Raw genomic sequence first — 14,146 nt, forward strand, 5'->3', positions numbered from 1 at the left:
TTGAAAAAAGATCATCAGTCCCACGGTGGACAATTAAGAGATGGTTGGAGAAATTGCCTTCGAAAGAGACAATTGCAATATAGTTGAATATTTTGATAATATGTTAAAAGAAGAGGCGGCCGACAGATATATATATATATATATTGAGGTACTTAAATGGCAATTGTGAGAAAATTGGGAAATGGGGTTACCCGGAAATTTCATTTTTCACATTGAAAAATCTTATAAAGTAAACTATATAATTAATTAATTAACTAACCTAATCTGGAAAGTTGACTGAAAACTCAGCTATATCTCCATGGCAGCCGCAGTTCCCATTGCAGTTCCCATTGCAGTTTTTCGTTTTAAAAAATGACCAAAGTAAATTTCCTTGTATTCCCACTGCTATTTGCTTCTGCATTTAGCTTCTGCATTAGAGAGGCCATGCGCTTTAATTTCATCATTTACAATATATATTAGGTTTGGTTAGGCTTAAATTTGCCATTATTCTTATTGTTGTTGCTGTTGAAAGGTAGAAAATTAATTGGAAGGAGGTGGGAGAATGAAGCCTACAAAGCAGCAGCAGCAGCAAACCAATCAACAATATGCGGCGGCGGCGGCATCAACTAATTTTACTTTCGATCTTTCTAATGTCAACTTTTCCAGCTTTGACACTCCAAACCCACTTGCTAATTTTACGGCTCACACCCACGATTTGGAAGCTCCCCCTCACTCCAACAATTCCACAGATAATTTTGTTCAACCAAGTATGTAAATCTTTAATTCCTAACTCAACCATTTCTTTTTCTTTTTCTCTCTCTTTAATTTCAGTTGAAGGGTCAAGTTCGGCTTTAAACCGGTAATTGCTTTTCTTTATGACAATTGCATATATATGAAACCGCTGTCAATCTCTCACTCAAAACCACCCTTTTCGACCAACCGACCGAACATGTACGCACTATATATATATGAGTATATGTTATTCTGGGCAGCACAAAACCACCTTGAAAAACAACGGGTGGTTTCTTTTCTTATGCTGCTGTTTTTTTCAAGGTGGTTTTATACTTTTAACATTGAAAAAATATAATATGATTTCTAAATTTTTAAGGAAAAAACTCAAATTGCATCCATATATCATGCAGAGTTGCTACTCTACTCAATTAAAAATTATCAATTGGACAATTTATATTTTTTAAAACAATTATTAACACAAAATTTTGGAGGGATTTTCAAAAATAGAAAGTAAGGGAAACTATTTACACAAAATAGCAAAATTTTAATCTTTTTTTATAGAGACTGATAAAGTTCGATACAGTGTTAGATGTTAATAGAAGTCTAGCATTAATAGACGTTGATAGAAGTTTATCATTGATACAAACTGATAGAATTCTATTAGTGTCTATCTATATTTTTTTTATTATTTCTATAAATAGTTTGACATTTTTTCTATTTGTGAAAATTTTCATTTTTTTTCTTTTATGTGTAGAGGAAAGGAAACATAGACCTAGTTACAATGACACCCAAGTATTGCTCTTTTTTTGTTTATCTTCTTCCTTCTCTCTTGCTTCCTTTGTGGGAATTTTTTCCTAGGAAACATAGACCTAGTTACAATAACACCCAAGTATTGCTCTTTTTTCTTTTATCTTCTTCCTTCTCTCTTGCTTTCTTTGTGGGAATTTTTTCCTAGTAAATACCATATCTTCAGTCCACACTATAAATTTACCTTCTTAAATATTTGTATACCCACATTAATGTGTCCCACTCTATTTTTAAAAATGTGTTGACTTGGCACACAATAACTAGAGTCAATATGAAAAAATGTTAATAAAACCGTATATGAAAATTTCCCCTTCTTTATTAGTTTATCTAACAAACCATTACTTTCTTCTCTTTTCACATCTCTCATTCTCTTTGTTTTTGTTCTGTCTTCTCTACTCCCATCTTTTCTTCTCTCTTTTCATCCCTCCCCCTTTTTTTCCTCTCTCCTCTTTTCTTCTTCCCTTTTTTCTACTCTATTCTCCTTTATTTTTTCTGTCTTTTGGAGTTTTTTTCTCTTTTTTTCTTCCCTTTCTCTCTTCTGTCACACCTCTAGAACGAAAAGATCGATGCTAGTTTATCCTCTTCTATTTTCTCTTCCTTTCATACTTCTACCTCATTCTTTCTATGAAAGATGTATTTATTAAGTGTGTATACAAGGAACTATACAGGGGTATAAATACTTTATTAACACCCGAAGAATAGAATCTAACTAAATTAACCAAAACCTAAAGACTCTCCAAAGGAGACCTAGTATACAGGAAACTTAGTATTCACATGACTTAGTATACATTTGCACCCTCCCTCAAACTCAAGGTGGTAAGGTAGGAATAAACTTGAGTTTGTTAAGTAGTTAGAGAAAACAACCAGGAGGCAAAGGTGCAGTGAAAATCTCGGCAGGTTGCTCAACGGTGGAAATAGAGCATAACATCAGAGTTTTCGCTCAGGAGATGATGACGAACAAAGGGATAATCATTCTCAATATGCTTGGTGTGTTCATGAAAGACATCATTGTGAGCAATCTAAATGGCATTACGATTGTCACAGTGAAGTATAGTGGCAGACAACTGAGGGACTCCCATATCAGCAAGAAGCCAATGAAGCCACAAGAGTTTTGACGTAGCATCAGCCAGAGCACGATATTTTGACTCTGTACTAGAACGAGAAACAATGTTTTGTTTCTTACAACGCCAAGAAATGAGAGAATCACCAAGGTATAATAATCGGAGGTAGAACGCCGGTTAATAGGATCACCAGCCTAATCAGCATTAAATAGCCTGATAAAACTAGGAAAGACTGGGAAGAAAATTGAATTCCATGCCCCAAAATACCTTTGACATAAAGGAGGATACGAAGAACAGTAGTAAAATGAATGGTCCGAGGGCAGCCATGAACTAACTAACAATGTGAACAGCATATGCAATGTCAAGATGAGTAACTGTTAGATAAATAAGACTACTGACAAGCTGACGATAGAGTCTGGCATTCTCAAGTGGAATTCCATCAAACGGAGTCAAACGAATATTGGGATTGAGTGATGTTAGAGTAGTAGTAGAGTTAGCAATACTAGAGTGCCCCAAAAGATCTAAGGCATACTTTACTTGAGATGAATAACTGGCAGAGCTCAATGATACTTCAAGGCCAAGAAAGTAACTGAGTGAACCCAAGTCCTTCATCTCAAAGTGTTCTCTAAGATAACGTTGTAGATCATAGATAGCTTGAGGATCATCCCCAGTAATAATCATATCATCAACTTACAGGAGAAGAAGAACCATACCATGAGTTGTCTGCCACGTAAATAGTGTCATGTCATGAGATTTAGACGTATGTATATTCAAGTTGATAGCGGAACTAAAAGTTGCAAACCAAGCTCGAGGGGCTTGTTCCAAACCATACAATGCTCATCGGAGGAGGCATACTTTCTAGGATGGACAAGAGACACTTGGGGGCGGTTGCATGTATACTTCCTCAGATAAGGCCCCATTAAAGAATGCGTTCTTGACATCCATTTGAAAAAGTGGCCATCATTTAGCTACAGCAATTACTAAGAGACACCGAATAGAGCTTTGTAATATATCCCATACTCTTGAGAATATCCTTTTTGCTACCAACCGAGCTTTATAACGCTCAACAGAACCGTCAGTTTTGATCTTGTAGACCCACTTGCAACCAATGGGTTTCTTTCTAGGGAGGTAAGTCAACATAGTGCCATGTGTGCATTTTATTGAGAGCCTGAAGTTCTTCTTTCATAGCTTGCTGCCTAGAGGATTAGTATTTGCCTCACGAAAGAAGTTAGGTTCAACCAAGGAAATGATAATAGAAAAACAGTGAAAAACTCGAAGGTAAGTAAGAGATGCCCTTACCCTAGTGGAGCGTCGAATAGAAGAGGTAGGGTCATGAACAGGTCCAGAATCTATGGTTGGGACAGATGGATGATCAAGGTCAACAGAGACAGGCATAGACTATTCAAGTTCAGAATCATCAGAAGATGCAGAAGAAGAGAAAAGATCAAACGTACCGTAAGCATTATAGGGAAGATGACTCAAGAGAGAATCGTGAAAGGTTAATAGACTAGAAAACATAGTGTGCTCCCAAAAAGTGACATGGCTGGAGATATGCAATCTGTTAGAGAGAGGGTCCTAACAACGGAAACCTTTGTATTCAGTTTCATAGCCAAGAAAGCAACAAGATGGGCACGTGGTTCTAATTTGGTATATTCATTATGGTGAAGAAGTACAAAACATGCACAACCAAAGACCTTGAGGTTAGAGTAATCAAGAGAAGTACCATATAAGCATTCAAACGGAGAAGCATTTTGAAGAACAGATGGAGGAAGACGATTAATTGTGTAGACAGAGGTAAGAGCGGCTTCACCCTAAAATTTTGCAGGATAAGAGGCAGACAAAAGTTGGGTCCGGATGGAGTCTAGGATGTGACAATGTTTTCATTATGCTCGCCCATTCTGTTGAGAGATATGAGGACAAATGCGCTGCATAAGAGTACCTTGTTGGGTGAGAAAGGAAAGAAGCCTAGAGTTCTTATATTCCAAGGCATTATCTGTACGCAGAACTTTGATTGGGCTAGAAAACTAAGTGTGAACCATGTTAGCAAAATCAATATATATTTGAGACAGGGAAAAGCGGTGTTTAAGGAAATATATCCAGGTAAACCGAGAGTAATCATCAATGAATAAAAAAAAGTAGTGATACCCATTGACAGTGAAAATAGGAGCGAGTCCTCAAATATCAAAGTTAATTAAGTCAAAAGGATTACCTCTTATAGAACTAGACTGAGAAAAAGACAATGCGAGTTGTTTTGCAAGTTTGCAATTCAAGTAGTCAAAAGATACAAATTTAGAGACATTATTCAAATTATGACTAGAGATTAAATGACGAAGTTTTTCGAAAGAAGCATGATCGAGATGAAGGTGTCATTGATAGATAGAAAAATCGGTGACAAGGGCAAAAAAAGAACAAACAGGAAGCCAAAGAGATGTGAACTCAAACAATCTTCCCACTTTGCGGCCCGTACCAATCGTTTGTTGGTGACGGTAGATTAGAAGTCAATTTACTCAAAAACTAACATCCCTTGGACGTGATATGTGATGCATGTTCTAATTCTTGTCTATGCGATGATACACAAACAAGGCAACCACGTATCGTCATACCTATCTCTAGGGTGCATGCGATGCATGTTGACAAATAGAGCTTATCTCTAAGTCTCTATCTCTTGCTTATGCAGGTCTAATCTTTGCTCTCTTGAGTCTAGATTCTAATCTAGCTCTCTCAAGTCTTAGGTTCTTTCTTTAGACTCTCTCTCAAGTAGCTTTAAAGGGGTATTGGGCGTAACATAAGACAAGATAACCGCATGAACTTGGTTGATGTAAGAGTATTCTATCTCTAGTGAACACTGGCTTACATTGCTTAATACGACCAACCACTTACCCTCCCGGGTAGTTAGTTGTTGCTGAATTTACTCATATATAAGTAATACATTAGCCTATAGACAAGCATTGCCACAGCATCACACTAAGCAAATAAGATTTTCTCACACACTAACACAACGCACACCTCTCAATGGTTTGCTACATGCTTCATATCCCTAATCCACATGACTAAGTATGTGATACTCAATCAATCTCATTAAGTGATGCAATGAAGATGAAGATGCTAAGTAGAGAAAATAGAGATAGAATCGAAGGAAACATAGAAATGTATTGAACACAAAATGTATTAATTTCTTAATCACAAAATGTATACAATACAATATAAGAAAAGAAGGGAAAATGAAATGATCGGCTGGAAGCAATGACTTGCTTCCAGTGGATGTGCGTCAAGGCTGCCGGTGGTGCCATGGTTAAACAGTGGAGCTGACTCTCCCGAGATCTAGCTTCGGTTGAAGGCTCCGATCGTCACTCGAAATGGATGAAGGAGGTGAAGAACTCTCAAACGTCTTCTCATGCATCTTGTCTGGATCATAAGGATCCGCCCTAAGCGAACCTCAGGCGAAAACCTTAGATTCAACCTTGGGCGAAAACCCTGGATAACTTGAAATTTTGCTCATCAGCATCTTTATATAGCGCCTGGATCGCCGACAGCATTAATGGACTGCTCTGATTCTAACATTCCGCGCGTTAGTCCTTTTCTAAACCTCTGCTGCTAATGGCATGGTAGGTGAAATGTCAACATATGCTTCTAATCTGCTCGAGGTAAATGCGTTGATGCGTTCATTCTACCAACCTTGCATTGATCCCATTAGTATGCGTTATCGCATAGCCGCAATTATTTAGTGACTGCATTCCCTTAATATCGCAACTCTACACGATGACCGCAATCGCTCAACGAGCACAATTCCCATGCGATGGATACATGCGGTTGATTACCGCAACGTCCATGCGTTGATCGAACGCGTTTGCCTTGCGATGGAGAGTTTCTCCGCATGCGGTCGTCTATGCGGTGGTCCGGTTTCCGCATTTGCGTCCACTTCCTGCATTAGCTACAAAAATAGAACATTGAACGCATAATAACAGGTTAGCTGAGATTCAACATGTTGATCGCCGCAAGCTCATTTTCTCATGAATTCCTATCATAATTACCGCATATTCTGCTTAACGACCTTCATAATTATAAGTAAAAGGCCTAAGATGACATGCATTTCTGCATGTCATCATCTATCCCAACTGCGAATCCTGAACCTGACACCCAGTAGAAGAAAAGGACATAATTAAACCAAGGTCACACAATTTCACGATGGAGAAAAGATTAAAAGACAGATTTGGAACACAATAAGTATTGGAAAGCTATAACAGGGAAGTGTCAATGGAGCCAACATGGGATATGGTCATGCAATTACCATCAACGGCATAAATGGGAGGAAGAGATTTGACAGAAGTAGGTGCAAGACCTCATATGGTTACAACAAGCGAAATCAATAAGCCATTTATTACCTGGGGAGACCGCAAGCGTGGAAGAATTGGATGAAATCACATGTTTAAGCAAGTCTTGTAAGTGACTCATTTGAAAAGTAGACGAGGAAGGTTCAAAGACAGCAGCAGAGGCAGAGCCATAATTAGATGTAAAAGATCAAAACTTGGAGGTATGTCCTGGTGGACGCGGTGGTCTTGTAGGACAGTTGTCTAGAATATGACCTCTTTTGTGACAGTATCTGCACTCGACTTTTGAATAGTCAGCAAATTTATGCCCAGTGAGCTTACAATTTTTACAAAAGGAAGCTCCAGAACTACTAGGTATATGAGTTCTGGCGAGTACAACCTTCGATTATCAGGAAGAAGTGATGCCAAGACGTTTTTCTTCAAATAGATTTTTCTGAATTTTTGCATCTAGAGATGGAAGAGGGCTACAGTGGAGCAAAAAAAAACGACTCATATTCTAGACGAAGTCCCATAAGAACCTTAATAAGGTGAAAGTGATCAGTACTAATTTTAGCTTGATCCAATTGTGTCCAAATTGGCTAAAGTGTAGCCAAGTAGTCATTAACATATTGTCCCATCTCCTGAGTAAGATTATTCAGGTGTTGTGCAGTTGATAGTAGTGTGCTAAGCCAACGGACTGAAACTGGGTAGATAGGAAATCCCACAAACTTTTGGCATCGACAAACACATCAAACTGAATGTGAATGACCAGTAATAAATCTAGCATCTTCCTCAGTGGATATCTTGACTGGCTGGAGAATATCACCAGTGATGATTCGCCATAATTTATGCTCGATTAAGAAACTCTTCATTTAATGGGCCCAATTAATGCAATTTGTCACACCAAGAATAGTATTAATGGGAAAAATACATGATCCTTTTTCATGTGGCTTGGCGGCTTAGAAGGAGAAGAAAACTAGGGACAACAAAGGAGGCTTGACGGCTTGACGGCTTGGCTGAAGGGATCAAGGGTCGAGTTCTGGGAAATCGAGGATCGAGTTCGATCGACTTGGATGACAGGATCAAGGGTCAAGTTTTGGGAAATCCAAGATCGAGTTCGATCGAGAATCGAGTTCTGGATCGGTAATCGGAGATCGAGTTTGATCGTGGATCGAGTTCTAGACTGGGGATCAAGGATCGAGTTCTGGACCGGGAATTGGGGATCGAGTTCAATCGAGGATCGAGTTTTAAATCATATCGAGTTTTGGACGGAATCAAGTTCTAGATTAAGAATCAAGGATCGAGTTCGATCGAGTTTTGCACAGTGGGGGTCGAGGATCGAGTTTTTCACATAGGCTACAGGATCGAGTGTTTCACTGTAGGGATCAAGGATCGAGTTTTTCACGGTGGCTTTGGACAAGGGATCTGGGTGGTTCTTCTTTATGTCGGGGAGGGGTTCTAGGTGGATAGTCGGCCAATGACCAGACGGCAGCGATGACAGAGAATAAGAGAAAGAAGAAACCAGCTAGCAAGGTTCTGATACCATGTGAAAGATGTATTTATCAAGTGTGTGTTTACAAGGAACTGTACAAGGGTATAAATATTGTATTAACACCCTAAGAATAGAGTCTAACTGAATTAACCAAAACCTAAAGACTCTCCAAAGAAGACCTAGTATACAGGAGACTTAGTATTCATATGACTTAGTATACATTCACACTTTCATCACCAAATGGATCAAAACCAACCTACCGTCAATGTGGTCAACCGATTGACGTTCCAAACCATCTCAAAACCAATTATCACCTACTGACATATCGATTTTCGATGTTCTTATTGTTATGATTTTACCCTCATTTATATATCAACATTTAAATCTGATATACTTTATATTTTGGTATATTAGATATACTTTACACTTGGTATATCAATCAACTAATTTATCATTTTACAACTAATATATCATGACTTTAAATGTCTCATGGTGGACATTGTTTGTTTGATTTTGTTTTAATATAGAGTTATTTTCATTTAAATTTAGATGATTGATTTGGGTTTTTATACTAGTTGTGTTATGTTTTCAATATTAATTTTGATGGTATATCTTAATTACATTAACTTTTTCAATTGATATATCGAATTTAAATTTTATCAGTTGATATGTTTTTTTTCAAAGTTTTGATATGATTTTGATGGTATAGAAATTCAATCTAATTTGGTATATCAATTATGTAACATATATATTTCGTATATCTTATATCAATTGATTGTTATATACTAGTTTTAGAGAAAATAAAACTTATCAATGATATTGTTGATATATAAAATATGAAATATATCATTTAGAATGATAATTAAATATAACATTTGGTATTTCAATCGTATATTAATACTAATTCAAAACAAAATTTAAGTAGATCATTAGTGATAATTTAATTTGGTCTACCGTTGAAATTTTACATCAAAAGATTAAAAAAATAGTAGATCAATCATAATTTAAAGTTAATAACAAAAACAATGGATGGCAATAACAATAAATTACTAATACCATTATATCATCAATATACCCTATATACAAATGATAGATATGTATCAATAATAAATGTCTGTCATTTATATACATAGAAATAGTTTATCTGAAAATGTTCCACATTAATGCTAAACATAAAAATAGTTTTAAAATAGTTGCTAATAAATATAAAAAATAGTGTATCAATAATTAAAAAAACCATCGACATATTAATGGTCCATTAGTAAGATGAATAAAATTGTCCATCAACAAAAATAGTTGATAAATGATAGACATCTATTAATAATAAACGTAAAAATATTTTATGGGTGATAGACAAAAATAAAATTATTTGCATAAGCCTATTAATAATAAACTACTAAAATATGTAGTTTTTATTGATGATAGAAGCCTATGATGCACAACACATATATATACTATATAAATGTATTTCATTAGAAATGTAAAACATGTTGATATGTTTTCAGGAAAACAAAGAATTGAAAATCTTGAACAAAGGATTAATCTGTATCGAACTGCACTTGAGGGTGATTGGAAAAATGCTCAATCTATTTTGGTGAATAATAAATCATTGTTAACTGCTTCAATAACACGAGACAAGGAGACTGCTTTGCATATTGCCGCTGGAGCCAAGCACAGTGGTTTTGTGGAAGAGCTTGTAAAACAAATGAGCAAAGAGGAAGTTGCTTTGAAAAATAGACATGGAAACACTGCCCTATGCTTTGCTGCTGCTTCAGGAGTTGTAAAAATTGCTGAGGTGATGGTTAATAAGAACAAGCATCTTCCACTTATTCGTGGCTTTGGTGATGTTACTCCTCTTTTCATGGCAGTTTCTTACAAATGCAAACCAATGGCTTCCTACCTATTTTCTGTCACTCAACTCATCGAGCTAACCTCCGAGGAACAGATCGAGCTTCTTATTGCCACCATACATAGTGACTATTTTGGTAAATTCACTTCTAACAACTTGTTTTGTTTTATCTCCCCTATGCGTGTGCTTTTATATATATATAAATTTTCTCATAGGGTATCCTTTAGGTTCGGTTTAGGGTTGACAAAATTTTTCGTGGGGTTGGGTCTCCATGGGACCCCACTCGGATGGAGAATCCCTGATTTGAATAGGGATGGGGTTAAACTAATGACCTTTTTAGGGTCCTGTCCAAGGACAGGGAGGGGACCCCGTCCCGACCCAGATTAGATTTTTAAATATATATATATATATATATATATATATATGGTATTTAACTTTTTACATTTAACTCAGTTTTTAGTTTAGTTCAATTTAAGTTCAACTAAAGTGTTCAAGCCCAGACCCAACCTTAATTTAGTCCGTATTAGGAATTAACAAGGGAATCCTTGTAGGGGTTAACACAGGAAACGAGAAATCCCACCTTCATCCCCGCCAGGGGGCGGGAATAGGGGTAAATTCCCCCATTGAGGATGGGGACGATGAACCCACCTCCCGGCCCTGACCCTGTTCCAACCCTAGTTCTGTTTGATTACCATTTAGCGGGCATTTGGGGTGCCGAGTCGATTATTATGTTTAGTGATTATTATAGTTGGTAGGTTATAATAGTTAATGAATTATAATAGTTAGTGTTTGAGGTGCAGATTATTTAGTTTGAGTTATAATAATTTGTGAGGTTGTAAACTATTTTAGTTTGGGTAAGAAGCAGTAAACACTATAGCAAAGAAAAAAACAGAGGATGAGTGACAAATAGTGAATGTTGTGGGAAAGAGGGTTATGAAATAGTATTTACTATACTTAATTGTAGGTTATAAATAGTTATACACACCACTATTATATATTTGGTACTCATAACATGGAATGAGTTATAATAGCTCACTCCACCACTTTCTGGTTGGTGTTCCAAACGGTCCCTTAATTTTCTTTATAAATAAGTTTTGAAACAAAAAATGTAAATTCCATTTGGTAACCATTTTGTTTTTTGTTTTTGTTTTTTGAAATTAAGCCTATAGACACTACTTACACCTCCAAATTTCATCATTTGTTATATATTTTTCATCAACAATTCAAAAAATTAAACCAAATTAAAATATCTTTTAAAAAGTTGTTTTTGTTTTTGGAATTTGGCTAAAAATTTAATCATTGTACTTAAAAAGATGCAAATCATTGTAAGAAATGTTGATGATATAGATTTAATTTTTTAAAATAAAAAAAAACATAATGGTTACCAAATAGAACCGTAGATTTTAAAAGTTTGTTTTTAACTTTTAGAATTGTACTAAGATTTTAACTGTTTAGTGCAGAAAGATAATTCATAATTAAGAAGTCATACACAAATATATTTTCTAAAAACTAAATGGGTTTTCGAACGGGACTTTAACTAATAAATTTCACTTCTCCTTTACAGATATAAGTTTGAAAATTTTGGAATTGAATCCAAGCTTGGCCACCATGAAAGACACAAAAAACAATAACGAGACAGCATTGCATGTCATGGCTAGAAAACCGTCAGCAATCGATAGTGGAGATCGGCTAAACTTTTGGAAAAACTGTATCACTTGTTAGTTTATACGTTTACCCTTTTAAATTCTTCATTTTGTCTATATATATATATACACAACTTAATTAATGACATAACCTTTGCTTCATCTTTGACTGCACAGTCGTGCAAGGGATCTCCAATAAAGAAGAAGAGATGAAGACAGTAGCCCGTCAATTAGTTGAATCATTATGGAAACATGCTGTATTTGAGTTTCCACAAAAAGAGTTGTTGAGCTTCATTAGACATCCCTCAAGATTGCTTCATGATGCCGCAAGTGTAGGAAATGTTGAGTTTTTGGTTTTACTCATTCGTAGATATCCAGATATTGTATGGGAAGAAGACGCTGATGGTAAAAGTATATTTCATGTAGCAGTTGAGAATCGACTTGAGGATGTGTTCAATCTAATATATGAGATTGGTGGGCTGAAGGACTTTTCTGCAAAATATAGAACCACTGTTAAAGGAAAGTATAATATTCTACATCTGGCTGCAAAACTGGCTGCTCCTAACCATCTCGATAGGGTCTCAGGAGCAGCCCTTCAAATGCAACGTGAATTACTTTGGTTTAAGGTAACATACTTAATCACCCATTGATACATTATATTACAAACCTTTGTTTTCTCTCTCTCATGAGACCTTTCAAATTGAATAATGAAGGAAGTAGAGAAGATAGTCCTGTCGTCCCAACTGGAGGCCAAATGTGAGGATCCTCTAAAGTTGACACCGCGCGAGTTATTCACTAAAGAGCACAAAGATCTTCGTAAAGATGGCGAGGCGTGGATGAGAAACACAGCAAACTCTTGCATGCTTGTATCAACTTTAATTGCCACAGTAATATTTGCAGCAGCCTTCACAGTTCCTGGTGGTGATAATAGTGAAGGCACTCCTATATTTCAAAAGAGGTTTTGGTTCACTGTGTTTGTTATATCAGATGCAGTTGCTTTGATCTCAGCCTCAAGTTCAATTTTGGTTTTCTTGTCGATCCTAACGTCACGCTATTCAGAAGATGATTTCTTGCATTCACTGCCCTTTAGATTGCTCATCGGACTCACTTCGTTGTTCATCTCCATTGTGTGCATGGTGGTGGCCTTTAGTGCAACCTTCTTTATGCATTACCACAATAATACAAATACGTGGGTTCCTACCACAGTGGCTACAACAACGATTGTTCCAGTTTGCTGCTTTTGCGTGCTTCAGTTTAAACTATGGGTCGATATATTTCACAACACTTATTTGTCTAAGTTTCTTTTCAGGTCCCGTCAGCGTAAATTGTCCTCATCATCTCCTCTCACGGTTTTTTTCTCATCATCTACCACTGACTCTTCCCCTTTGCCCTTACCCAACTCTATTATCTGCTCTACGCCTCATTCTGCACGTGATTCTGCATCTTGTTCGCAGGATTTCAGCCAATTTACTATAGACTGGTTACCGACCAACACCATTAACGACTCTAATTAACTCCATGCATGCAGAATTTTGGATTCACCAAAAAAGAAAGTTTGCTTTTTTTATTTTTCTTTTTATGCATAGAGTATTATTCTTGAGGTGTAAAGAAAATTTTTTTAATGGTTAAGGCTTGAAGCTAGCTAGTCACTTGTTTAAGAATAATTATTTTAAATGTGTATAGCTATCATGGATCACAATAGTGTTAAAGGAGGATTTAAACCACATGTTCCCTCCATCGCATTTCTTTCTTGGTATAAATAAACAAAGTTTAAAAAAAACTATCAAATGTTGAAGTCTACCACTGACAATCAGTGATAGAAAATGATAAAAGTAGATTTGTATCAATGATAGATAGTGATAATCTTTTATCATTATCTATCAATGATAATTTGAGTATTTTATTACTGTCTATCACTATCAAATATTGTAAATGTCTATCAATGTTTTATTTTTTAATATTCTTTCTTGGTATAAGTAGACATAAAGGTAAAAAAGAAATTATCAAATGTTGACATCTACCCTTGATAGCGATAGAAGTTTATCACTCTCTATCAGTGATAGACTTACACATTCAATCAGAGAAAGAAGTCTATCACTGATAGAGAGTGATAAACTTCTTTCTCTGATTGAATGTGTAAGTCTATCACTGTCTATCAATGTTAAAATATGTCATAAGTTTCTATAAATTATATGTTTTGTTATTTGAGTATTCTTTCTTTATATGTATAGACCTCTAAATTTGTCCGGTATTTTATTTGTTCATCCTTATTTTTT

At 36.0% G+C, this 14,146-nt stretch overlaps 1 protein-coding gene across 1 annotated transcript; it reads left to right on the top strand.

Annotated features, from left to right (window-relative positions):
- Positions 1-319: 319 nt before the first annotated feature.
- Positions 320-13,612, top strand: LOC120068020 (uncharacterized). The gene is made up of 5 exons (XM_039019686.2): positions 320-746; positions 9,884-10,363; positions 11,792-11,944; positions 12,048-12,496; positions 12,584-13,612. The coding sequence occupies exons 1-5, from the start codon at positions 542-544 to the stop codon at positions 13,382-13,384; spliced, it is 2,088 nt and encodes a 695-aa protein (XP_038875614.1). The 5' UTR covers positions 320-541; the 3' UTR covers positions 13,385-13,612.
- Positions 13,613-14,146: the final 534 nt, after the last annotated feature.

This window comes from Benincasa hispida, chromosome 12 (assembly GCF_027475165.1).
Source record: "Benincasa hispida cultivar pf3 chromosome 12, pf3_genome.v1.1, whole genome shotgun sequence".
Taxonomy (NCBI): domain Eukaryota; kingdom Viridiplantae; phylum Streptophyta; class Magnoliopsida; order Cucurbitales; family Cucurbitaceae; genus Benincasa; species Benincasa hispida.